Below are 24232 nucleotides of genomic sequence, written 5' to 3' on the forward strand. Positions count from 1 at the left end.
ATTTCTATTTAAAGACTTTAAGAGATTCATTGTGCCTATATGGCTTAATGAAAGGGTTCTGAGGCACGCGTCACTCATTATCATAACAACAGATCTCTCGCGAGCGTGACCGACCACGAACACTTGCGCGCGCGCACACACAACAGCAACAATCATATACTTTTGAATGGATATGTATTCCGTTCATTCAATTTCGTTTCAACAAAGTAGATTTCTGTTAATGCCTAATATTGTAAAGAAAATAATAACCAGGGCAAGCCTATAAGAAATAGTATAGGCCGCTATAAAAAAAAATGGAATGGCTGCAGCAGATGCCGGTTGGGTAAGTTCGGGCGGTTTGGGGCGGACAATAAGTGACCATGTGCCGCCTGTTAACATACAGCTGTTGGAGCTGACCCACACAAAAGCGTCATCATGATATTTCCCCACCCATCCTCCAGAGCAGCCTGGGCGTCTCTGCATACTGCACAACAAAAACACACACACACACACACACACACACACACACACACACACACACACACACACACACACACACACTTGTGCCTGCAGACACAAAGAACATTGCATAAAAACTTATGGCCTCCCCCTGCCCGCACGCGCCACAGCGACCACACTGATTGTGTGTGTGTGTGTGTGTGTGTGTGTGTTTAGGGGACGGAGGAAATAATTAAAAACAGAAACGTGTGCTCGATAGAAATAGCTTGGAGTAGACCACTAGGGAACCATAAAAAGTAAAATCATAAACACGGAATATATAATTTTATTGAATTATAAAAACTTTACAAAACGCCTATGTTATAGTCTAATTGTGTATATCCGTTGCAGAGATTTAGCTAGCCTACAGTCTCTTACAAGGTTTTTATTTACAAACAAACTTGCCAAACTTCCTTTATGATCACAGCCTAACTGTACAATAACAAAAGCGCACGTAAGAGCTCAATACAACGGTAAATCAGCTAAGGCGATGTAAAAGGTGGGAATGTACACATTTGCTGGGAATGTTTTCCGTTTCCACAACTAAATCCAAACCACTATATGGAGACAGTATGCGGATAGTCCGTCTATTAATATAATTATGTGCATATTCAAGGCGTACAAATAATAAACGAACCCTAAAAGTTAATATTCCGTTTAATTCTGAACTCGTTATTATTTATTTATGTATTTATGACGAGCTACATCACAAAATAAAGGAAGATTCATCAGGTCTTCATACTTGAGAACTGTGTCCATCTGCTCCGTTATCGCTTAATTAAAATGCCCTATTCTGATACAAGCAGCAGTGTGGCTAAGTTTAACTCTAACTCCATCAACACCACCGCCACATGCAGCAGATCAATTTAATCAGGCCAATATTAGGCCATATGTCCCCGCTGACGTCACGAGCAGGGGGGGCAAGGCGTATATAACGGTATCCATTCATCAAGACCTTCAATGAAGAAGACGAACCGCAGGAGCAGGAGAACGAAGACGACCGGTGCGCTTTCCCTCTGAAGACACAGTGGACTTTTATGGACCTGACGAGGAATTCGAACCAGGACACCGAATAGTTTTTTGCAAACACTTTGAAGCTTGGGAAGTAACGGATGAAGATACCTGTGTGCTATTGTAATAAAGTTTAGGATTAACTGAGCGAGATGGCGCATCTGTCTTTGTACTGCCTGCTGTCTGTGTCGCTTTTGCAGTCGGTAAGGAGCCAGTTCGTGGCTTACACTTCGTTTATCATTTAATTCTCTCTTTAACGTGAGTGTGTAGATATTTGCCCGCTAGGTGTAGAGTTCTGTTTATTGTTTACAAAAGTTTCAGCGGTCACGTTCGGCTGTTCTGTTCGCGAACAGGTGGCTTCCTCCGGTGTGTTTGAACTGAAAGTTCACTCGTTCAGCACGACGCGGCGCTTCTGCAGGAGGACGCGAGACTGCAACATCTTTTTCAGGATTTGCCTGAAGCATTCGGAAGACGTTATATCCGCTGAGCCTCCGTGCACCTTCGGAACCGGGCAGACAAACGTCCTGCGAGCGGATCAGAGCTCTATAGCCGGCAGCGCAGCCATTCGGGTGCCTTTCCACTTCAAGTGGCCGGTAAAGTTCATTACGTACTACTTTAGTAAACAATTCCAGTGTTTAATTGTATCTTTAGACGAATATTCTTTACATTACTGTCTAGGCCTGTTACCGAAGACGCCCTTACTGTAGGACCACAATGCAACTGTCTAGAACTGTCGCTTCATGAGCCATAAAACTTGATCACAGGGCTCACTTTTTGAGATTTATGCATCATATGAAAGCTGAATAAATGAGCTTTCCACTGATGTTTTTTGGTTTGTTAGGATAAGACAAGATAACCAATTGAAACCACTGTTTGAATATCTGGATATTCAAATATTGAGAAAATCGTCAATATGAAGTTGCTAACAATCTATATTACTAATCAGAAATTAACTTTCTTTTAATACATTTAGGAAATGTACATAATATCTTCACGGATTATGACTTAATATGATTTTGCCTTAAAAGAAAAAAAATGGCTCTTTCTACAAATATAACAGTGCTGCTTATCACTGGTTTTGTGGTTCAGGGTCATATATAAGTGGAAGACAACGGAGAATGTTTGCTTTTCAATTTCAGCAAAGATTAAAATAACATCTTGTTTTTTTTTCAGGGAACATTTTCTCTTATTATTGAAGCATGGAATGCTGAGTCTCCAAAAGAGCATCAGGACTACACAGGTGGGCTACACAGTATGATGGAAAGCAAACATACAAACACAGAGTTTATTTGTTTATTTATTTATTACATCTTTCCTTCAAGTTTTTCTTTTTTTTTTTTCCACAACAGAGAATCAAAACAACCTGATCAGTCGTTTAGCAACGCGAAGGCGCTCGGCGATTGGAGAAGACTGGTCTCAGGATGTTCATTTTGGAGACCAGAGCGAGCTCCGTTACTCGTATCATGTTTTCTGTGATGAGTTTTACTTCGGTGAGGCGTGTTCGGATTACTGCCGTCCTCGTGACGATACACTGGGACACTACACATGCGATGAGAACGGAAACAGGGAATGCCTGGAGGGATGGCAGGGAGACTACTGCTCTGACCGTGAGTACCACCTGTGTGTGTTTATTCCTTCAGGATTGTATGTCTGTCGCTCTGAAAGGAAGCAGTCTCGCTCCCTTTCATGATCGTTCTGTATTTGTGTGATTGTGGTTTGTATGTTGGAACTTGAGCAGGAGCAGTGCATTCCCTTATCTCTTCTATCATGTGCATGTGTGTCTGATGGAAGCTGAGCTGCTCCTCTAGAGCTTCTACACTTCTTTTGTTCGGCCGAACAAAGAAACCCAACAGATACATGCTAGAGAGTCGTTCTGTGTGTGTGTGTGTGTGCGCGCACGCTTGCCACAGCTCAAAATACAAAAGAGTGCATTACCTCTGTCAGCTCACCAGCTGCTGGCCCCAACACTTAACACACCCATTCATCTGCCCTCTCCAGGGGGCGTGGTGTGTGTGTGTGGTGTGCATAACCCCCCTCTCTGTCTCCTCCCATAGCCATCTGCTCTTCGGACTGCAGCGAGCGGCACGGTTACTGCGAGTCACCTGGTGAGTGCAAGTGTCGCCTGGGATGGCAGGGGCCGTCCTGCAGCGAGTGTGTGCATTACCCGGGATGCCTACACGGGACCTGCTCACAGCCATGGCAGTGTGTGTGTAAAGAGGGCTGGGGAGGCCTCTTCTGTAACCAGGACCTCAACTACTGCACCAACCACAAACCCTGTGCTAATGGCGCCACCTGCACCAACACAGGACAGGGCAGCTATACCTGCACCTGCCGGCCAGGATATGGGGGCACAAACTGTGAGCTGGAGATTAACGAGTGTGACTGCAACCCCTGCAAGAATGGTGGCAGTTGCAACGTAAGTCCATGCTCACGAGATAATAATAAAAGATAATAATAAAAGTGACATATTTATATATAAACAGTTATGAGTTAAAAGTACATAATAGTATAAAAAAGCTTATTTACATACAAATCAGTTGAGAATATTTGAAATGCTACACAAACACACACACACACATAAATACATACATGTATATCAAATATACATAGAGTACAACATTTTATTTAACATGCAATTTTAGTAGATGCAGCATGTTTGTTCAAAAATAGAAACATTTGCACACTTAGCTTTTTTTAATCTGTGTCACGATTTAAGTTATGAAAATACCCTGTTGAAAAAAAAACCGCATCTGCTGGTTTGGTATGTTTTGAAGCTTGGCTGCAGGTTTGAGCTGGTTCTTAGCTGGTCATGTGCCGGCCCTGAGCAATTATCTCCTGCTCAGGACCAGCTTAAACCAGCTCATGACCAGCTGAGTACCCTCTTAAACCAGCTCAAATCAGCCGCCATGCTTCAAAACATAACTAACCAGCATATGCTATATTTTTCAACAGGGTGTGCTCTGAGGTGCTTTATGTGCACAGTGAATTTTGAAGATGAAAAATTATTTGACACCTGAAATATGTTTGCTGATATCTTGTCTTTTTGCTCCTCCCCTGCAGGATTTGGAGAACGATTACTCTTGTACATGTCCTCAGGGATTCTATGGGAAGAACTGTGAGATCATTGCAATGACATGCGCAGATGACCCCTGCTTTAACGGAGGGACGTGTGAAGAAAAATTCACTGGTGGCTACGTCTGCCGCTGCCCCCCAACATTTACTGGATCCAACTGTGAGAAGAGACTGGACCGCTGCAGCCACAAACCTTGTGCTAACGGTATGTGTTTGTGCTGGACATTGCATCAAAAAAAAGCATTTTACCGTAAAGTGCCAGTGGATTCTGTCAATTACTAACCCTCATTCTGGGTTTCTTTCATTTGTGAAACTTCAACTCAGTCAGTGTAAGTGGTTGGCGAACACAGACTCTCAAGCAACAAAAAAAGAACAAAAAAATCAGTAAAGTAGCAAATATGAACCATAAGGTTGTTTTATGTGAAGGGGGAAAACTGCAATTTAAGTACTCTAAAAATCTTATATTATTATTTAATAATATTTAATAATAAACTAAGCCGTTTCAGTTCCAAACCATTTTTTTCCAACCACCAATACACATGTACATGTGCTACTGATACAGTATCTGTTAAGCTTCTTCTCTGCTACACCTGCTCATATGTAACCTCTTTTTTTCTTCTGCTGTAGGTGGTGAGTGCGTGGATCTGGGCGCTAGTGCTCTGTGCCGCTGTCGCCCTGGGTTCACCGGCCCTCGCTGTGAGATGAACATAGACGACTGTGCCCGCTACCCATGCCAAAATGCCGGAACATGCCAAGACGGCATTAATGATTATACCTGCACCTGCACACTAGGTTTCACTGGCAAAAACTGCAGCCTCAGAGCAGATGCTTGTCTCACAAACCCATGCCTCCACGGGGGAACGTGCTACACACACTTCTCCGGGCCAGTGTGCCAGTGTGTGCCTGGGTTTATGGGTCCAAACTGTGAGTTTCCCGTGCAGGGGGGTATGGAGATGATGGCGCCTCGCGTTGGACGGACCTCGCCTTCAGCGGTGGCGGTGTCATGTGTGTTAGGTGTGCTGGCTGTGTTTTTGGGAGTGTGTGTGGGACTGGTGGTGATCAGGAGGAGAAGGCATAGACTGCGAAGACAGCAGCTATGCGATTCTGTGTTTAATGATTTGGAGACAGTAAATAATTTAGACAGGCAGCACTATCCCTATGACAGAGACTACAGTCAGGTGAAACCCTGCAACACTGAAGGCAGAATTTCACTGGCGGCTTCTCACACACTGCCTGCTGGGCAGGACTTCCTGTGGAGTGCTGGAGGAGGACTCAGATAAGGCAACACTTCTACACTCATACACTCATGCATAGACTCATGTAGACAAGTGAGCGTAAACACAGACACACAAACTCACATGCAGGGATAAGAATTTGGATGTAGCACTTGCTTTTTGTCTTAATTATTATGAATGAATGAATGAATGAAGTATGTAAGACTGAATAAGGGATTGGACCTTTGCCATCTGTATAGGTGGGACACTGTAAACCAAAAACCAAGAGAAATAAACAAGCACATTGTTGTGCTGGGCTTTGTGAATCTGTATTTCCATATGAAGACAGACACAAGCCCTGAAAGCTGAAAAAACTTAGGTTGCAGAACTCACAGAGAACTGATATCTTTATACAAAGATAAATAAGTGAAAATAACTCTATACAAAGAGAGCTTAGTAAAAAAAAATACCTCTATTGAAAGAGAAAGAAGTTAAACTGAAGAGCAGGATTAGATGTTCTCTAGTCAAACTCTGGGCTTTGTATAGGACTCATTAAAAACCTTTTTTTCCTCTTATAAGTATGAGAATATCACAACTGTTGATTTGCCAGGATGTTGCTAGCAACAGGTGTTTTAATAATAATAAAAAAGTAATAATAAAAAAATTCAAGATGTGCAGCAACAGTCAGAAATATGATAAAACTGTGTTCTTAAGACCAAATGGTAAGATTTTGCTCCAGTTTTGTATTGCGTATTAAGCAGTGTGTTTTCTTCCTCGACTGATACGGGGAATTTTTTTCATTGGTTTTTAAATGTTAAATTACAAAAACTTCTGATTTTCTTAAATGGGGTTTATGTCTAATGAATGTTTATTTCTTTTGCCAGAAGTTTCCTATTAATTTAATCCTAAGTTTACGCCTAAGTTTCTATTTTGCATTTTTGTACTTTGCTTTCAATCATTGTCTTGTCTTTGTAAAGAATTTATGTTAATTTATTTTGTATATGTCTTTGTTACTTCAATGAAATAAATAAATTATATGAGAAGCACCTCGTTTTCCGTTATTTTACACGTGTTTAAATATTCTAATTCAATTTCGGTTTTTTCGGCTGACTTCGTGCATCCAATCAAGTTGAGCTCTCGCCACTCAGCGTTCGGCTTCCTCTGTCCGCGCGCTCATTCTCGGACAAGCACAGGCGCAGGTAACATGGCTGAGGAGATACATTCCAGTCATTCCCCGGATTTAGACAACGCTCGAGAACACGGGATGAACTTGCATAAGCGCCAATCCCGCGTTACGGTAAAGTACAACCGCAAACAGCTTCAGAAAAGGTTAGACGTGGAGAAATGGATCGACGAAGGGCTGGACAAGCTGTACGGGGGCAAGGTGAGTGTGTCCACGCGCATCCTTACAGGTGCAGCTAGTGGAGAGCCGACGCTCAAAGCTACAGGTTCATTACCTTTTGATAGCAAAATAAACGATAGCGACGCGTTTCCAAATGCTGTGGAAACTTGCTATGTCAGTTGTTATTTTGAAATGTTTGACTGGTGAAATGCGCGACAGTTCCTTCTCTAAGAAGTTGACCGCAAAAGTTTTGTACGTGTAACTTTTTTTAAAAAAAATCACTTACTTTTCTCTCCAACAAGGGTTTTCATTTCTGCACAGGTGAATGTAGTTAACTGTATAGTCTAATGTTATCTTGTTTTGTTTAAAGTCCATTAATGTGTACGCATGGATCAGCTTATACTTTTACATTTGTTTGTAGAGAGGATTAGTATCTAAAGGGTAAGAATGATACTTTAGTACATGAAATAAAGACGTTTTACACCGCTAAAGGTTGATAACCAATTTATAAAGTGTGTGTGTGCATTCCCTCATGCACTTTTCAATGGTAAGAGTGGAGACATTGTTCTGCAAGGCTCACATTTATAAACAGCAGCCTTTGTTAATGTAAGTGTGTGATGGATGCTGTGACATTAATGTCTCTGACAGAACAATATTAGTTGTTGGATAATGTTAGATATGTTGGCTGCCCATAAAAGGTGAGATGGACCTCTAGAAGGCCTCTGGAGGTACCAGGGGAGGTTCTGCTTTCTCTCCCTCATTTACAGAGGGGATCACTTGGTTCTATCGCTACCTTACATGGGCACCCCCTGAGAAACAGTCAACGCTTGCAGCAGGCAGGAAGTTTAAACGTAAGCTGTATGTGTAACGAGACGCTGTCCCACAGTAACAGAGACGGCAGAGATGTCTCTCGGGAATTGTGCTATGTGATCTGTTATCTCGATTTATTCCTCAGCTTGTGTAGGAGAACATTTCCCACTGAGATTATGGAATATTGAGAAGAAACTGTAGGCTGCTGAAAGGTCAATGATGAAGCAGCGTTATGAACTGAAATGCATGCATACATGAATACTGTGTGCTTGTACTAGATATACATATAATTTATTTTTTTTTATATAAAATTAATTTCTTGTAATGATTAAGCACCCTCAATAATGTCTGTTGCTTTGTTTGTGTTTATTTTGGAGGACATGCCAGAAGAAGTGAACATTGATGATTTGTTGGATCTCCCAAGTGATGAAGAACGAACACACAAACTACAGGTCCCATAATCCTCTTCTCTCTCACACACACCACATCCTGTACTTTCTGTACTATATATAGTACATCCTGTACTATATTCACATTTATGTGTTAAACTAATGCTTTTAATCAAGGTGACTTACAAAAGAATCACAAAAGCTATTTGTCAAAGAGCCAACAATATTCATATAATAAGCAATGTCAAGTTTATTAAACAACAATGCAGGAGAAATGCAGAAAATAAACAGAAGGGTTTTTCCCAGTGCACTGGTAAAATCTCTGACAAATGGAAAATACCTTCCAGAAAGAAATAAAACCAGTTTAGTAAACATTTCTGATAGTGTTATTACATTAGTGCCTAAATAATAATACATTTATTTATTTATTCGAATATTGTTTGTATTTCTTCGATGAAAATAACATGTAGAAGATAGGATCATTGACCTTAAGGTCAGCAGCCTGACTTTGTACATTTAGATGAAGATGGTGAGTGGATGCCAGAAATGTATACAATGTCTTTTGAGCCGAGTATTTGACAGGGACTCTTTGAAAAAAAATGTTTTCTCAGAAATGAGGCCCACTATCATTGTCTGAATGGCAATGAAGAACCATTTAAGGCTTTATATTCTCTACTGCGGGCACATTATTTGTAAATACTCTGTATTATTGGCTAACTCTAACTTATTTGAATTACATTTGGATAAAGTTATTGAAAATGACAATCAGGAATGAATTTGTTTACGTTTTACAGGTTCTTCTGCAGACCTGCACCAGCAGTACTGAGGTACTGTAAATCCTTCCATCTGTAAATCCTACTTGCTTTCCAAACATTTTTCTTGTTCTTTTCTTTTTCTATCTTTGTCTACTCATCTTTAGTGCCCCTCGAAGGACCGCTCTTGTTTTTTCATCCTTTTGTTACTCTACCTCTTCATCCCTCCCTCTCTGAGGAACGCTGCAGTGGCTGACACTCCCTTCCACGCGTTTCTCACAGTGATCACGATGAATGAATGATTTGTTCTTTTTCTTTCCCCATGGCCCTGTTTCTCTCAGTCAGTACAAAGCCATTCTTTCATTGGGGCTCTTTGACAATGTTCACCCTCAGCCTTTTGATTAGTGTATGTACATGATTGTTACGACGCGTGTATGCGCAGAAGATTGTGTGCTCCTGGGCAAGCTAGTGTTGAAGTGCTGACACACCATGGAAAATCAGCAGAGGGGAACGTGGCATTTACCTCACAAACATAAACATCTGAAAACGTAATCAGTTTTCACTTGTGAGACACAGCAGGGCACAATTCTCACCATTTTCACGTTGCTATGGTTTGACTTGGTTTTGTGCATTTTAGAGAGATTCAGTTTTTTTCTGTTCACTTATTTGAACTGTTTAATTTAAACTTTCGACAGCATTCAAACACATCTGCCTAGCTTGTGTTTACGCAGAACAAGAATGGAAGAGTTGCACTCTGGAATGGAAAAAATGCATTCTGTGTGACTGGAAACTAATAGTGTAAACAAAAACCTGTATACATGCGCATCTGCAGAAGATATTTAAGAGTTTTAGATAAACATTATGCTGAACATCCAGTAGATAAGTCAAAATGATTTTTGCATGCTGTATATTTTACATCATATTTTGTTTTTAACTTGCAATATGGAATATACACCTAATAATATACAAAACTTTAAATAATATACAACAAAATTATGACTAGTCATTTTGTCTACTATATAATTCATATTTTGAATTTACTATTTTGTGTAACAGAAACATGTGACTGTATTTAAAGTATTTACATGTTTTTAAAGTAGGTTGTCTTAAATTGCAATGAGCAAAATATTACAAACTTTTTAATGCTTATGCACAGATTATTCAAGCGTGTACACAGAAATTAAGGTTATTCTGTGTGTGTGTGTGTGTGTGTGTGTGTGTGTGTGTGTTCAGGCTTTTATTGCTGAGCTGTTGCAGAAGCTGCAAGGTCTCCATAAACAGGAAGAACTGCAGAATGAAGGAATTGAACATCCCTGTCTTCACACTTATCCCCATCACCATGGCAACGTCCATCATCACAGAGGCAACCATCAACATCCAACACATCAGACACTCTGATTGCATCAAGTTTGGATAATTGCACTCACTGGACTGAGCTCCCTAACATAGACTCAGGACACAAACATGATGTAGCCAACTAGATTAGCAACTCTGTAACTGTGAGGTGTTTGTTTACAAACTCATGAGGGTGGTATATTAACAGTGTTCGGTTATAAAATTCCTCATTGCTGTTGGCAAGTCTTTGCAGTAGCATTATTTAGTTTGCAGGGTTCTTGGTTGTATGACTTGGTTATAGGATTGATTAGTGAAACTAGCAGTATGCAAGTTTAATCTGGTCATATTGGTGGTCTTCGGGTAGCTTCGTCCCCACATATTCACAACCCAATACTAAAACATTTTAATAATCACAGGAAAATACCAAATCTGAGTAGTCATTATATATATATATGGACATATTGTTAAAGTTAATAATGTTTATGAACTGAAGATTTTATGCAATAAATGTTTAATAAAAGTAACAATTATTTTGCATTTGTGTGTGGTGTTAATGGCAGGTGAAAGTGAGCGTCTCGTTGAGCTGGGGTGTGCTATAGCATATCGTCCACCAGAGGGAGAAGTAATATAGAGGCAGACTTGCGCTTCTGTAAGAACTTTAGTGCCTGTCACCTCTAGATACACACTACACAGCTAGGTCTATGTGACACTAAGGAAGATATTGATGGCGGTGGCTTATATTTAGGTCTGTTTCCTTTTACAGTTCAGTGCAAAAATGTAAAAATTGTTTTTATTTTTATTTTTTTTTGTAGGTTATGCAAAAATTGTCTTTGAAGATTCTTAATGATCTAGGCCATAGAATGTTTTAGGACAGTGGATCTCAACCTTTTTGACTCCAAGCCTTGCTTTACCTAACATGATATCCAAAGGCCCTCATATGTAACCTGATATGTACCCATAGTACTTCTGTAGTAATAAAAATTATGTTGGTTAAGCATTTTTATTTAGTGTTTAATTCTAGCGATTTTATTAAGACTCTGTTAATATAAATGTAAATGATTTTGAGGCTTTGATTTTTAAGCCCCCCTTGTAACTTTGCCAAGCCCCTCTGGTTGAGAACTACTGTTTTAGATGTTCTTGGGATTTTTCAAGAACAACCACACAACCCCTGGACTAAATAAATCCAAACCCTGCTCCTCCTATGTGCTTTAAAAAATATATTTTATATGGAATAACCTTATATCACAGTTTGAACTGACAGGAAAATTTTTGTACTTCTTTTGTACTTTTATACATTTAGTGTATAAAAATAGTTGAGGTGATTATCATTTAATTCACTGGAACTCAATCCCAGGACCTTGTGCCTTGCACAAGCACTTTTGATAGATCATGCATATATAGTTTTTGTTCATTTTTATCTGTAACTGATTTAAAAGAACTCTGAAATAAAGCAGCTGCCAAGAACTAATTACTGGTGGCAGATGCAAAGCACTCATGTATGAGAATTACAGGAGGTCTTTTAATAAGAGAGTTTAGCAAGCCAGTTTCAGTATGCCAACTGTTTAAGATTAAGGTTATTCGACATTAAAGAACAATATGATTATTACTGTAAGTGTTGAGGTGCTCATATATATATATTACACACACACACACACACACACACATGAGAGGTGTATATGTTTCTGTTTATTTAGGGAGGGTGTCTCTTTTTCCTCAGGAAAATGCATCATCATCTGGTAGCAAACTTGAACGGCTGCCTCCGACATTCCAATACAAGGCCCCAAAATCTTGGAGAAAGACACACACACACTTTGTCCCTCTCTTACTGATAGGGTCTCTATCACTCTCACAGACACTGGAATGGATTTTCCCTGAGCTGACTGCCTGCTGCAGTGTAAGGTAAGCGATGCATATATTCTTGTTATTCAATAAATATATTTAGAGTTTAAAGTAGAATTGTAGTCAATCAGTCAATTTCAGTTTTTTCAGTTTAATTTCACATGATTATTTCAAATTAAGATTGTATGTGTACTTTAACATGTTATCAAAAGGAAAACAAAAATCAAAAACTAAAACTTTTAAATGAGGAAAAGTAAAAGTAAAAGAATTATAGGAATAGTTTCTACAGAAATTAATATATAGTTGCAAACTTATAGTAGAATGTCTAAAGAGTAACCATATCTTTTTATATATACATCTATCTATCTATCTCTATCTATCTATATATATATATATATATATATATATATATATATATATATATATATATATATATATATATATATATCTCTCTCTCTCTCTCTATATATCTCTATATATATATATATATATATATATATATATATATATATATATATATATATATATATATATATATATATATATATATATCTGTGTGTGTGTGTGGATGGATATGTGTGTGTGTTTATGAATGTATAACTTTCTATAATAATTAAATGTTATATGACATATAACCATACATTTATTTATTTTTTGTAAAACTCATTGTGACATTGACAATTTCAGTTAGTTATTCATATACTCTTTACTGTTTCTCCCTGATATAATCTTAAACACAAGACAGGAATAATGTGAAAAATGTTAATGTATAAGTTTATAATTACTAGATACTGATTATTTGAGTTTAATTAACCTTTAAGTGCAATTATGGAAAAAATCTACTCCAAATGCCTCATTTAGTGCTTTTGCAAATTAAAAGCTCAAAACTTTCTGCTACACATAAACTGACTTTACTATTCCTGTAACTCAGGTATTTATCAGAATTTATAGCTTTTGCTAAACAAACTAGAAAAAATAATCCAGTGTCCTGCAGACTGCTCTGTGTTCTGAGATGTGTAACAACTGTTCAACATATTTGTGAAGGGTCATCAGAAGTCCAAAGAATTGGTATTGATGCCACTGAAATTCGCCTATAACTATGGATAATCACACATAACATTAATGAGTTTGCTTCCTTACTTGTCTGTTTTTTAGGCTTGTTAATTGTGCAGATTAATTGTTACTCTGATATTTATCTGATGCTGATAAGAACAAAATCCTTTGCCAAGCGTTTTTTTTTTTTTCTAAAACGCAGCAATTCATTGTGCTTTCATTTCCTTTATTTAGGTAATCAAGCGCTGGTCCAGACTTAGATTAGATTCTGTGGCTGTCCTGTTTCAGCAATATTTTTTCCCATCCGTTAATGTTTGTTTAATGTTTGTCTGTCTCTAAACATATACATATTATTAGAGAAATACACATCTTGTTCCATTCTAAACATTACATTTGTTGTTTTCCCATCTTTTACCGGGAATTATGTAAGAGTAAAAATACTCGCAGAAGATCCACCTGGAATCCAGACAATAAATAACCAAATGGGCCCGTTTGAGTTAGGTGAAAGTTGCAAGTGCTCATTCAGCTGACGCAAATGTCTTGCTGAAGGGTACAATGGTGATGCTTGTGATTGATGAAACTAAAGAGTTTGAACGTAGAACCTTTTGGCTCCCAGCTCAGGTCTTTAACCGCCACAACAGGGGAACTCTGCTTAGAAATAATGCAAAGCAGGGATGCTGAAACACAATCACAGGGGTCACTGTGTGCTACACAACAGCACCTTCCTCCCTCTCCCTTCCTCCCTCGCTCTCTCTGTACTCTATCTTCACCTCTTTATCTTAATATATATTTCAGGAGTCTTTGTTCAAATTGCGCAAGGAATGCTCTTAATGATGAGCGTTGATAGATTTACTACTGTAAGTACTGTACTAAGTACTGACCATTTTAACTTGTAAACTGCAGATTGTGTAGAATTTGTTGTTATATACTTTATTAATCCCCTGAGAGACTCTGCAGAAAGCGAGTGTGTGTGCATGTGTGTGGTGTTTGTGTCTGAGTAAGGAGTGTGTATGTTCTGAGAAACTCTGAGGACAGGAAACTATTCTGACACATCTGGATGGAAGCTTCCATTATAGGAGGTTAAAAACTTTTAATGTCCTCAAAGAACACACACATACATATGCTGTTAATGCACTCAGCTCACCGGAATACTGAACAATGAGATTGCAACAAGGCAAAGTCATTTCAGAACGACCCGACAAAGGCGGTTTGAACAGGTTTTAGCTCTTGTTACCTTTAAGTAGGACACTAGTGGACTTCAGACCTGCTTATTGACCCGATACAGTATACAAGAAAAGCTTGCTTAATTTAATTAACAAATACATGTAATGAAAAATACATGCAAACATATACATTTTAAAATTTAGTTCAAAAATTGCAAGTAACTGACCGCTGAATTTAATTGGATGTGGCACAAACTGTTTGAAAAACCTATAATATGGTATCTTTAGGATACATAATAAAAATGCAAAGTTCTGTCATCAAACTATAGATGGCGCAGACTGATAGATGTAGCTCAGTCAGACATAATGCCATTATCACATGGCACAGCTCACTGGTTCTTTTTGTATCAGAAGCAAATGAGCTTGCTGCTCAGCATTCAAATACTTGGCTGGTGCTTGCTTTTGCAGTGTGCTTCAGAACATCCTTCTCCTTCCCTAGCTCCACCTGTACTGATCTGCTACACGGTGATACATGTATGCTATGGGGGTTATTTCATATGTTAAATGAGCAGCATGTATTTTGATTAAATGAAATTTTGATGAGACAATTCTGAGTACAATGTATGTCAAATTTTGTCTTCTAGTTAATCAGTGACAGGATGCCCATCCTCAAGAGGCTGCCCAGGAGGATCAAAAGTAACCACAGCAATGGTGATCTCCAAAAGAGTAATCTTACTAATGGTGAACTCATCCTAAAGAGTAACCACAGCAACGGGGAACTCATTCTTCCACCATCCGATCTGAATCCATTTGAGGGGGCGTGGGCAGGAATGGGGTGGAATAATGAAGAAGCTGGGGTCTGGGAGAATGGACAAGACTACCAGAGATCATCTCAGGTGAGCGAAGCACTGGAGAATGAGGCAAACGCTGAGCAGCGTGGAGGGTCAAAGGTCACTGAGGGATCCAAAGAAAAGAGAGGAACTCTGGAACGAATCTGTGGCTCGTCACCACTGAAGACACTTGGCAAATTAGGCAAGGGTCTGCGTATGACGGGAAGAAATGTGTGGAGCACCACTCCTTCACTACGGAGTGCCACTCTCCCAGCAGCACCCACCTCAGGAAAGAAAAAAAAGAACTATCGACGAGCCTCAGAGGAGATCATGACTTTACTGAGGTGAGAATGTATGTAGCAGTGGTTCCCAGTGGGTATCCTTCCAAAATTGTTTGCCATACTACATTAAAACACAAATATCATTAAAATATCATTAAAACCAAAATTAAATTGGAATGTATTAGTATAATCATGAAATGTTTAGGAAAATATAATTATATACAAATAGAAAGGTTTTCTAACTTGAAATCACCATTCTTTGCCAGAGAATGGTGATTATGAACCCAAACAAAAACTAAATACATTTTTATTATAAGAATATTGAGAAAAAAAAATAAATAAATAAATATATATATATATATATATATATATATATATATATATATATATATTATTTATTTATTTATTTATTTTTTTTTTTTTTTTTATGGCAGTATATTCAAATATATTTTTAATATAAATTTTTCCCCACTGTTAAAAGTCACCATTTATTTGTCCACACTAGTTGCGCATAATTGTAAATATTAAATATGATTAAAGTAGTTTTTTTTTAAAGAATCTGCTCTACTCAGGTTGGCAGGTCGTCGTAAGGAGAGTGAGCGCAGAGATAGTCTACCTACAGGTGATCTGACTATTGAAAATGAAGAAGACAGTCGCAGACGTCCCTCTTTCCTACGAATGGTCAGTCTGAGCAAACTCAGAGGGGACTCGCTAACGAACCGCAGTTCACAGGAAGAAGATGAAGAGTCAGTAGAAGAAGAACCACCGGTCAAACGCAGGGAGCCGCTATCAGGTACAACCGTGTTTTTGCTTTTGTTACGTCTGAACTTGTTTGTACTTTTTATGGCATGTACAAAGTGTAACCGTTTACGGTCAGGGGTCTCCATATTTGACCCATAACACCTTGCTCTTAATGAGCAGCGTCCAAAAGTCCCTGTGAGTCACTCAATCAAGAAACACTTTCACAGAGACGGGAAATGACACACTTTCTTTGTGCAGCAGATCCTACCTGATAAGCTCAGTGCAAGAAGAGAAAAACAAAGACAACAACACATCAAGTGATTAAACACATGGCTGTAAATGATAAGTAACACTACTCAATCTCTCACTTTTTCTCACAGTCTTGGAGATCCTACAGTTAGTTAATCAGAGAGACCTACTGCTTGCCGACACGCACATCCAGGAGCTTGAGAGGGAGTGTGAACTTGACCCCACCCTCTTGACACAAACCACACCCACTTCAACCACACCCATTAACATAACCCCTCCCACCCTTACGTCGTCTCCCTGGCTCCCCCTATTGGCTGGTTCGGGCAATAATGATTCCGGCCCAAGCATTTGGGATGCTGGGCTACGCAAAGTGAAAGATGTTGAGCTGCTTTACGAGGCTCTTCAGAGAGAGATGTGGGATGTGGTAAGAGAGTCGCTACGTCAACCGTGCAGCGGGCCTCAGCTTGGCCTAGTGGTGCTGGTCATTCAACAGGAAGAGCAGGCTGACAAGGTCTGGGCCCTGCGGCAAGAGGCCCAGTCCAACTGTGACCAATCCGAAGACTATTCCCGGCCTTCCAAACGTCCCAGGAGACTGCGTCAAAGGTGGGCGGAGGCTGTGGGAGAGGCAGCTGACTGGTGTCTTCCCCAACCAGGGGGCATCGCTGCAGGGCAGATGGGCATGTATTTGGAGCGATTGAGGGGAAGAGTGGTGGAAGATATGGATGCGGCACGTCGGAATGTGGTGGCGGTTTATCCCGAGGAGTTTGGTGTGTTTCAGGTCTACATGCAGAGTTATCACAGGGCTGTGGCCAAACGACTGAAGACCGTCACTAGTGGACCCATTCAGATCACAGACACTTATTCACTGCTGGACTGGATCTACAACATTTACAACAGGTATTTTTGCACATGTACACATAGACGTTGAGGTGTGTATTCTATTTTTACACACACCTTTCCTGCAATCACATTCCACTTGGTTTAATGACCCAGTGGAAGAATGAGCTCAGGTCTATTAATATCAAATGCATTGTTTATTAGAATGAACAACAACGGTACTGAATACCTGGGAGAATTACTGTACACAGCCACAACACCGGTCTTAAGTACTAAAAGTAGCCACATGACTAATTTGACTATTTTTCAGTAACATAAGAGTAGTTCAGCACTTTAATTAAATCCAAATGTAATGCATGGTTAGGAAATAGATTGGGTTAAAAATATAGATAAATATTAAGCAGGATTTCCCCAATTATTTATTCCATTTAAAACTGCCTTCGCAACCTCACATTCATTTGCCTTTACTTTTGGGAGCAACGCCCATATCCTAAAATCCAGTCAACAGAAGTTAACTACCAGACATTCTTGCCCTACATTTTTTCTTTCTTATTAATCGGTCACACTGGTGTGTTTGGCAGTTTGAGACACTGTTAAAAAAGTTCCTTATTAACATTTACATTTCCACAAAAAAAACATCGCTGGAATATTTCTTTTGCCCAAAAGTTGGGAAAATGCTCTTCAGACTAAGAATAACTGTTTACTTTTTGGTTTGAAAAAAAACATGCACTAGTTCTAATGGTTCCTGTTTCATAGGGACATTCTGGCCACTGTTGGTGCAATGGGCACTATAGTGTGTGAAGCTCTAGAACCCCTACTGCCTGAGGATGTCATCGACCGCCTGGAACAGGACTGCGTTGAAACTGTTTGGGTAACACTTTTAAAAAGTTTTGATCATTAATTGTTCATATTTCAAAACAAAATAATATCCAATGTGTTAAAATAATATCCATTATGTGTGTGTGTGCAGGACAAGATGACTACGGAGCTCTCACAGGTTTTGGATGATGAAGAAAAGCGATGGGCTCAGACGCTGCACATTGAAGAGTACCAGTCTGGCCTGGCCCGTTCTGTTATACAGGTATACCCATCAATCCCACACATGTACAGCCATTACTGCACTCTTTGGAATCTGACTATATGCATATGTGTTGATGTATTTGTATTCATAAGGTCGTTGAGAAATATCTTTTCATATTCTGTGTGTCTTAATCTGTTTCAGAGGCTGAAGGTAGATTTGGACAGATCAACAGCTGTCAGTCAGCCACTAGGAGCTCGTGTTGCTCGCTGCACCTTGAATGGACTTGCAGATTTTCTGCACAGGTGAGATAGGGACAAGAGAGCTTGATCATAGTAATGTTGATGATGACAAAAGCCACAGCAAATATTATGATAATGTTTAATAAAAGATATTTATGAACTCTAAATGATCTAACAATATTTGATTTCATCTCCCTTTTGAATAGGGAAATCTAAAATTATGAAATTTGTGTGTCTGTGTGGTATTTAGTTTCCAGAGAAAGGTTGAGATGTTCCATGACACACAGTCAGAGTTTGGGGATCATGGGGATGGTTATGTGTCCAGGACCATCGCTCTTGTCAACTGTGTTCCACCTTTCAGGTTTTTCATCTTATTCACTATATTTATCTATTCCATCTTCTCCCAACCTGGCTGTTTTTAAGGACTGAAAAGAAGATCTGGAAAAAGTCTTTAGAACTCTAGATTTCCTACATTTATTTTTTTTAAAAGAATCAAGATTCTTGACAAAAAGTGCAGGTGTCTTGCTAAAAAAACACTGTCAGAATAACATCCAGGCTCATATAAAAAATTCTGAAAAGTCAGAAAAAAATAGTCATTTTCTGCCAAAACAATCTGTTAAATTAAAGGACATTTCTTCAACTATAAATGCATTTTTCAATACATTCAAAACATTGGTAAAACATCTGTGTAAAATCGAAAAACACACACAGACAGACAGATTTTTTTTTTTTTTTTTTTTTTTTTTTTTTACATTTTTGAATACTCTATGCTATAACATTATACTATACACACAAATTACATTTTGGCATGATCAATAACCCAGATGCACAAGCTTAAAACTGTTCATGAAAGATATCCAAGGATAATACAAACAATATAAAAAATGGCACTAAAATAAACCAAAAAAGGTTTACTTAACCCTAGAGGCTATAAATCCTGTGTTGAACTTTGCAGGAATTTTGTTGAGCGCTGTCATCTGTGTGATGCCCTCGGCAGTGAGGACGTCTACCAGCGAGCTCAATCATCTCTGGAGCGAATTGTTAACCAGTCAGTGCAAGTTCTCTCGGACATTCTTTTTGAAAACATCAGGGTGAGATGCTTGCACACATTCACATCTGGCCCAGATTTGACACTTAACGCATTAACTGATGATTTTCCGGCATGATTTCAGCCATTCTTCGATAAGCTAGTGAAGAGGAAGTGGCTGGAAAACACTGAGGCCTATGAGAGCATTGAGATCACTATTAAACAGCACTTTAAAAAGTTCCGCAGAATGGACTGCCCTCCGTATCAGGTACGACTTAGAGCACACACACACGCACATTCTCACACACTCACGGTTTGGTTGGTTGATTAATAGATCATCTGATCGACTATCAGGCTTTGGTGAATGAGGTGCACAGGCGGGTCCTGGTTGAATATGTTCGTGCCATCATGAGGGGGCGGGTCATCTGTACATCACTCAAAATGAGGAAGAGAGTGGCATTCCGTCTCCAGGATGAGGCCAAACAGCTGAAGGCTCTTTTTAAAGATCTGGTCAGTGCCACTAAGTAAAAAAGATAAAGATCATGCCTTACATTTTCTTAAATGATTTTCAAGTACGATGATCCCCCTTGTGAGGGACCTTAGGTACAGTGCTGTAAAACTATGGTTGTAAATAAAAACAGTTATTTGCAACAAGCATTTTTTAACCAAAAATGCTAACACCAGAATTAGTTAATTTAAAACCTTTTCTCATTTGTTTTTCCTTTGCTAAGGAGTCAACTTCCTCCTGGTTGGACAGTGTGATTGTTCACCTGGCTGACATCATAGTGTTGGAGGACACTCCCTCTATTCAGATGGAAGTCGGGGTTTTGGTGAAGGAATTTCCAGATATACGGTAAGATCACCAAGACGAATGAATCAAAACGAATTTTTACAGAGGCATGTCGCAACTGTTTCAAGGACCAGCTGGGATACCCAGAAATGTCAAGAGTATGGTTTGGGTTTTAACAATCAGCTCCTGTCTGTTTTTTCTTGTCCTCACCATTTTGAGAAATTATGAAAACCTCTCAATCATGAAGTGAGGAAAAAAAGGTTCTCTCACTCGCACCTCACTCCAGACAAATCCATTAACTGATTGTCTTCCGCTCCACACCACATGCTCTATATAATACATCACGCATATAACGTTTTTGCCTTTAATCAAGCAAGATAGAAAGCAGTTAAAAAAAATAATAATTTTTTAAATTTTGAACAATATTAACTAGCGTTTTTAAAACATTTTCCCCAAGATGCTGTAAAAGATGTAAACGTAATGTTTTCATAGAAAAGCAAGTGTGGAGTGCCAAAATGCAAAAAATATGTGTGAACGGCCTTTAGATGGCAACTTAACCAATAAACTTTAAAGACCGGAACCAAGTGTTGATTAAAAACTGCTATAAAACGCAAGCCAAATTTAGAACAGGATGTAGATTTTATATAGCATAAAACTGGAAGGAACATGTTTTATTAGCTCTTACAGCACTCGGTATATTAATATGTAACTTTGTCCATTTACGTAACTATTACATTAATGCAATTTTGCTGAACACTTTTAGACCTACGGAAGGGTAGAACCTGAACTCTGTCTTCTTAAAGTGCTTTCATTCATGAAAAATCTGACATGTTCCCCTCTCATTTCCTTGAGGACTATTTTTCACAACACCTCTCTGTTTCCTGAGGTCATTCTAAGAATGTCTGACTGAAAATAGTTGCCGTGGTGCTCCATCTCAGTGCCAACTTTCCTTCATGTGGACGGGAGGGAACGGCAGACAGTAAACAGGGGAATGGGTGAGATGTGACCCCACTTTGGTCCAGTGTTTTTGTTTGAATGAAGAGGAGTGTGTGCGTGTGTGTGTGTGTGCAGTCAGTTACTGGCTGGCAGTGCTCCTGCTTGCTGACGCACGACCCTCCTCAGCAGACAGGAAGTGGCTGTGGAGTACTTCCTGTTCCTGCCAGGTCACAGGAGACTGACTGGTGCCACACTCCAATCAAATACACACACACACACACACCAACTAGAGATCAAAAGCCAAAAAGTGGAGGCTACTTAACTTCTCTTTGTGCTTAGCAGTGGTGCTTCCTGTTTTTGACTGTCTGTCTATGTGAAAATCTGTCACAGACCCACACTGTCACATTGTTATCTATAGGCAGGACATGTCATCTTCTCGGTATAGAGCGCTGACTTCGAGTTTGCTTTTTGAGCCACGAGTGCTGTCAAGGGATCATTTCACAGAAACATGTTTGCCTCTGAATTACTGCCAGAATGCTCTTTTTAGTAATATTACAGTTTTAGTGTTGTGTTTTGATTTTAAAGGTTTGCTTTTTATCTAAATAATGGTCTGAAAAGAAACTGATGAAACTCTGGGTTAAATGGTTCTTTAAAAAAACGTTGATTTGTTGAATAAGCATGAACAGAGCAAAAACAAACATTATATTACATTTCTATTTACGGGGAACTTGTCCCACTCGGTGTCTATGGTGGTTACGGCCCTGAATCAAACTGAACTTTTTTTGATGCATGATATATCTGTACCATATTTATCTGACGACATTAGAGTTTTTGTAATGTATTACAACAGTTAGATATTGGATATTTATTTGAGCTGTTTATTTCTCTTACCTTAATGAAACTTTAAGGAAAATGTGAAAAATTTGAAATATATGTACATTTGCTGTACTAAAGTGTTAAAATGACTAAATACTAAATGAAGTAAAACTAAATAGAAATATTAAATACATATATACATAAAAAAACAAAAGAATATAACAAAACCTAAACTAAAATAAAAATGACAAAATCTACTCTACTAAATCTAATCTACAAATCCTTAAAAACGTTACAAATATTTTAAAGAAACAGTATAGAATTTTAATGTCAGCAATTTATAGCAGTAACTTGCATTTTTAGTGCATTTGGTACTTAAAATATTTATTATTATTAATATTGCATTCGGGTTTGTATTTGTTTTTTCTACCATGAACGATGTATTTCTTGTTTTTTGTGCAAAGACAGTAATGTATGCTTTATTGAATATGAAACGTGAATTATGAACCATGTCTCTTGCTCTCACAGGAGGAAACACATCTCTGCTATGTTGAATGTCCGTGGGATGGTGCATCAGACAGACCGTCAGGAGATTTTAGCTGTTGTCCGGGACTTAGAGAACAGCGACAGCTCCATCAATCTGCCCAGAGACCGAGCCTTCTTCTCTGAAATCGCAATGGCCAAAGACATGTCCTGTCTGGGGCTGGTTCTGATCCGCTTCGGTCTAACTGTGTCATCGTGGGTCGCCAGTGCCCGGCCGCGGCGCAATCGCAGCAGGAGTCGTCGGAATGAGAAACATGCAGACGACAGACCACAATCAAGCCGCGCAAAACGCTTTAGCGAACCTTAAAAATAAAGAAAAACAGCATAACTACAATACATAGCATCCTAGTATTTAAAAAAGACACAATAAACGATAAATACACAGCATCACAAGTATTACATAATCGAATCAGTATTATATTAAGCAAAAAATGGCGTAAAAAGTGCGCTCAGTCAGTTAATTCAGACTAGATAGATGTGGTCAGAGCCCAGTCAAAAAGAAGGATAAGATGAGGTTATGACAGCAAAAGTAAAATCACAACAATACTTGTCCTTCAGAGCGCAGCTGGAGCGGAATTAGTCAGTGAACACTTCAAAGGACGGGAAATGATCTATAATTCTCCATCGCTTTATACAGGCTGTAACTGGACTGCTGTATACTGACTAGCTAGACCTCTGTCGTGTGAACAGACACACGATTCGAGAGGAGCGGCAGGAAACTCATCACTGCAGAGTGGGCACATGCTGAAATCTTTATTAGTGCAGGCTGTGTTCAGAACAGCGCTTTAGCTTGACATGAAACCACACACGGAGCAGATGCATGTACATGATGTGTCAAACACCAGGTACAATACAGTGCATAAACAGCTACATTTCAGATTTTTTGAGATTGCGACATTTAAAGAATGTGAATGTTCTTTTTTTTTTTTTTTTTTTTTATACTGAAATTTATGATTCTGTACATCTCATTTCTTTTCATGTCTCATTATATTCAAATCTGAGCTGAGATCTGAAATCTGACATGAATTAAATGCTTGTGTGATTTTGTTTCAGGTTAAGAAATAAAGCCCCATTGACTGGGAAATTAATTATATTGCAACTAAATTGCTTTTGTTTTCTTTAACTCTTATCTTTTTTTATACTCCACTGTTCAGAAGCGTGGGTCAGTAGGATTTTTAAAAATGCTTTTTTTTTAATATTCCGCCAAGGTAATAAGTAATACGAAATTTAACTGAGGTGCTAATATCTCCTCTTAATTCAATTTACGTGATAAATGTTGTATGAGTAAATGTGGTTACTTATAGATTTTCAGTGGCAGGAGGCTCCTTAGCTGTGTGGATTTCTGTGGGTTTGGGTTGAATTGTGGTTGGGCTCTCCTGTCTGTCAGCTTAGGGATGTTTTGGGTAACTGGTCTATTCCTGTTGTTCTGAGAGGTGCCAAACGAGTCCTCTTATCAGAGCCAAGT

At 38.9% G+C, this 24232-nt stretch overlaps 3 protein-coding genes across 4 annotated transcripts; all 3 read left to right on the plus strand.

The window, feature by feature from the left end:
• The first annotated feature begins 1459 nt into the window (after positions 1 to 1459).
• Positions 1460 to 6809, plus strand: dlb (deltaB). Its single transcript, XM_043238586.1, has 7 exons — positions 1460 to 1691; positions 1842 to 2081; positions 2662 to 2728; positions 2838 to 3095; positions 3543 to 3904; positions 4549 to 4765; positions 5188 to 6809. The coding sequence occupies exons 1-7, from the start codon at positions 1641 to 1643 to the stop codon at positions 5838 to 5840; spliced, it is 1848 nt and encodes a 615-aa protein (XP_043094521.1). The 5' UTR covers positions 1460 to 1640; the 3' UTR covers positions 5841 to 6809.
• A 118-nt stretch (positions 6810 to 6927) lies between these two features.
• ppp1r14aa (protein phosphatase 1, regulatory (inhibitor) subunit 14Aa) lies at positions 6928 to 10937 on the plus strand. Of its 2 annotated transcripts, XM_043239826.1 has the most exons (4): positions 6932 to 7158; positions 8304 to 8378; positions 9110 to 9142; positions 10301 to 10937. In XM_043239826.1, the coding sequence occupies exons 1-4, from the start codon at positions 6979 to 6981 to the stop codon at positions 10463 to 10465; spliced, it is 453 nt and encodes a 150-aa protein (XP_043095761.1). In that variant the 5' UTR covers positions 6932 to 6978; the 3' UTR covers positions 10466 to 10937. The 2 variants fall into 2 exon arrangements, with proteins under 2 accessions (XP_043095763.1, XP_043095761.1); XM_043239828.1 differs by lacking the exon at positions 9110 to 9142 and having other exon boundaries at positions 6928 to 7158.
• A 1168-nt stretch (positions 10938 to 12105) lies between these two features.
• On the plus strand, positions 12106 to 23871 carry exoc3l2a (exocyst complex component 3-like 2a). Its single transcript, XM_043239825.1, has 13 exons — positions 12106 to 12301; positions 15102 to 15631; positions 16141 to 16361; positions 16690 to 17455; positions 18152 to 18266; positions 18366 to 18476; positions 18618 to 18718; positions 18906 to 19016; positions 19611 to 19746; positions 19828 to 19950; positions 20037 to 20192; positions 20414 to 20535; positions 22753 to 23871. Exons 2-13 carry the CDS (start codon positions 15117 to 15119, stop codon positions 23072 to 23074), a joined length of 2799 nt encoding a protein of 932 aa, XP_043095760.1. The 5' UTR covers positions 12106 to 12301; positions 15102 to 15116; the 3' UTR covers positions 23075 to 23871.
• The last annotated feature ends 361 nt before the right edge of the window (positions 23872 to 24232 follow it).

This window comes from Puntigrus tetrazona, chromosome 5, assembly GCF_018831695.1.
Source record: "Puntigrus tetrazona isolate hp1 chromosome 5, ASM1883169v1, whole genome shotgun sequence".
Taxonomy (NCBI): domain Eukaryota; kingdom Metazoa; phylum Chordata; class Actinopteri; order Cypriniformes; family Cyprinidae; genus Puntigrus; species Puntigrus tetrazona.

What these genes read in the sequence shown, in the direction of transcription:
- dlb (XM_043238586.1), top strand. Translation starts at nt 1,641, where the DNA reads ATGGCGCATCTGTCTTTGTACTGCCTGCTGTCTGTGTCGCTTTTGCAG. An exon ending in CTGTGTCGCTTTTGCAGTCG is followed by an intron (nt 1,692 to 1,841) that starts GTAAGGAGCCAG and finishes GTTCGCGAACAG; the next exon opens with GTGGCTTCCTCCGGTGTGTT. An exon ending in CCACAAACCTTGTGCTAACG is followed by an intron (nt 4,766 to 5,187) that starts GTATGTGTTTGT and finishes CTTCTGCTGTAG; the next exon opens with GTGGTGAGTGCGTGGATCTG.
- exoc3l2a (XM_043239825.1), top strand. Translation starts at nt 15,117, where the DNA reads ATGCCCATCCTCAAGAGGCTGCCCAGGAGGATCAAAAGTAACCACAGC. An exon ending in ACGCAGGGAGCCGCTATCAG is followed by an intron (nt 16,362 to 16,689) that starts GTACAACCGTGT and finishes TTTTTCTCACAG; the next exon opens with TCTTGGAGATCCTACAGTTA. An exon ending in AACTGTGTTCCACCTTTCAG is followed by an intron (nt 19,017 to 19,610) that starts GTTTTTCATCTT and finishes TGAACTTTGCAG; the next exon opens with GAATTTTGTTGAGCGCTGTC.
- ppp1r14aa (XM_043239826.1), top strand. Translation starts at nt 6,979, where the DNA reads ATGGCTGAGGAGATACATTCCAGTCATTCCCCGGATTTAGACAACGCT. An exon ending in ACAAGCTGTACGGGGGCAAG is followed by an intron (nt 7,159 to 8,303) that starts GTGAGTGTGTCC and finishes TTTATTTTGGAG; the next exon opens with GACATGCCAGAAGAAGTGAA. An exon ending in CCTGCACCAGCAGTACTGAG is followed by an intron (nt 9,143 to 10,300) that starts GTACTGTAAATC and finishes GTGTGTGTTCAG; the next exon opens with GCTTTTATTGCTGAGCTGTT.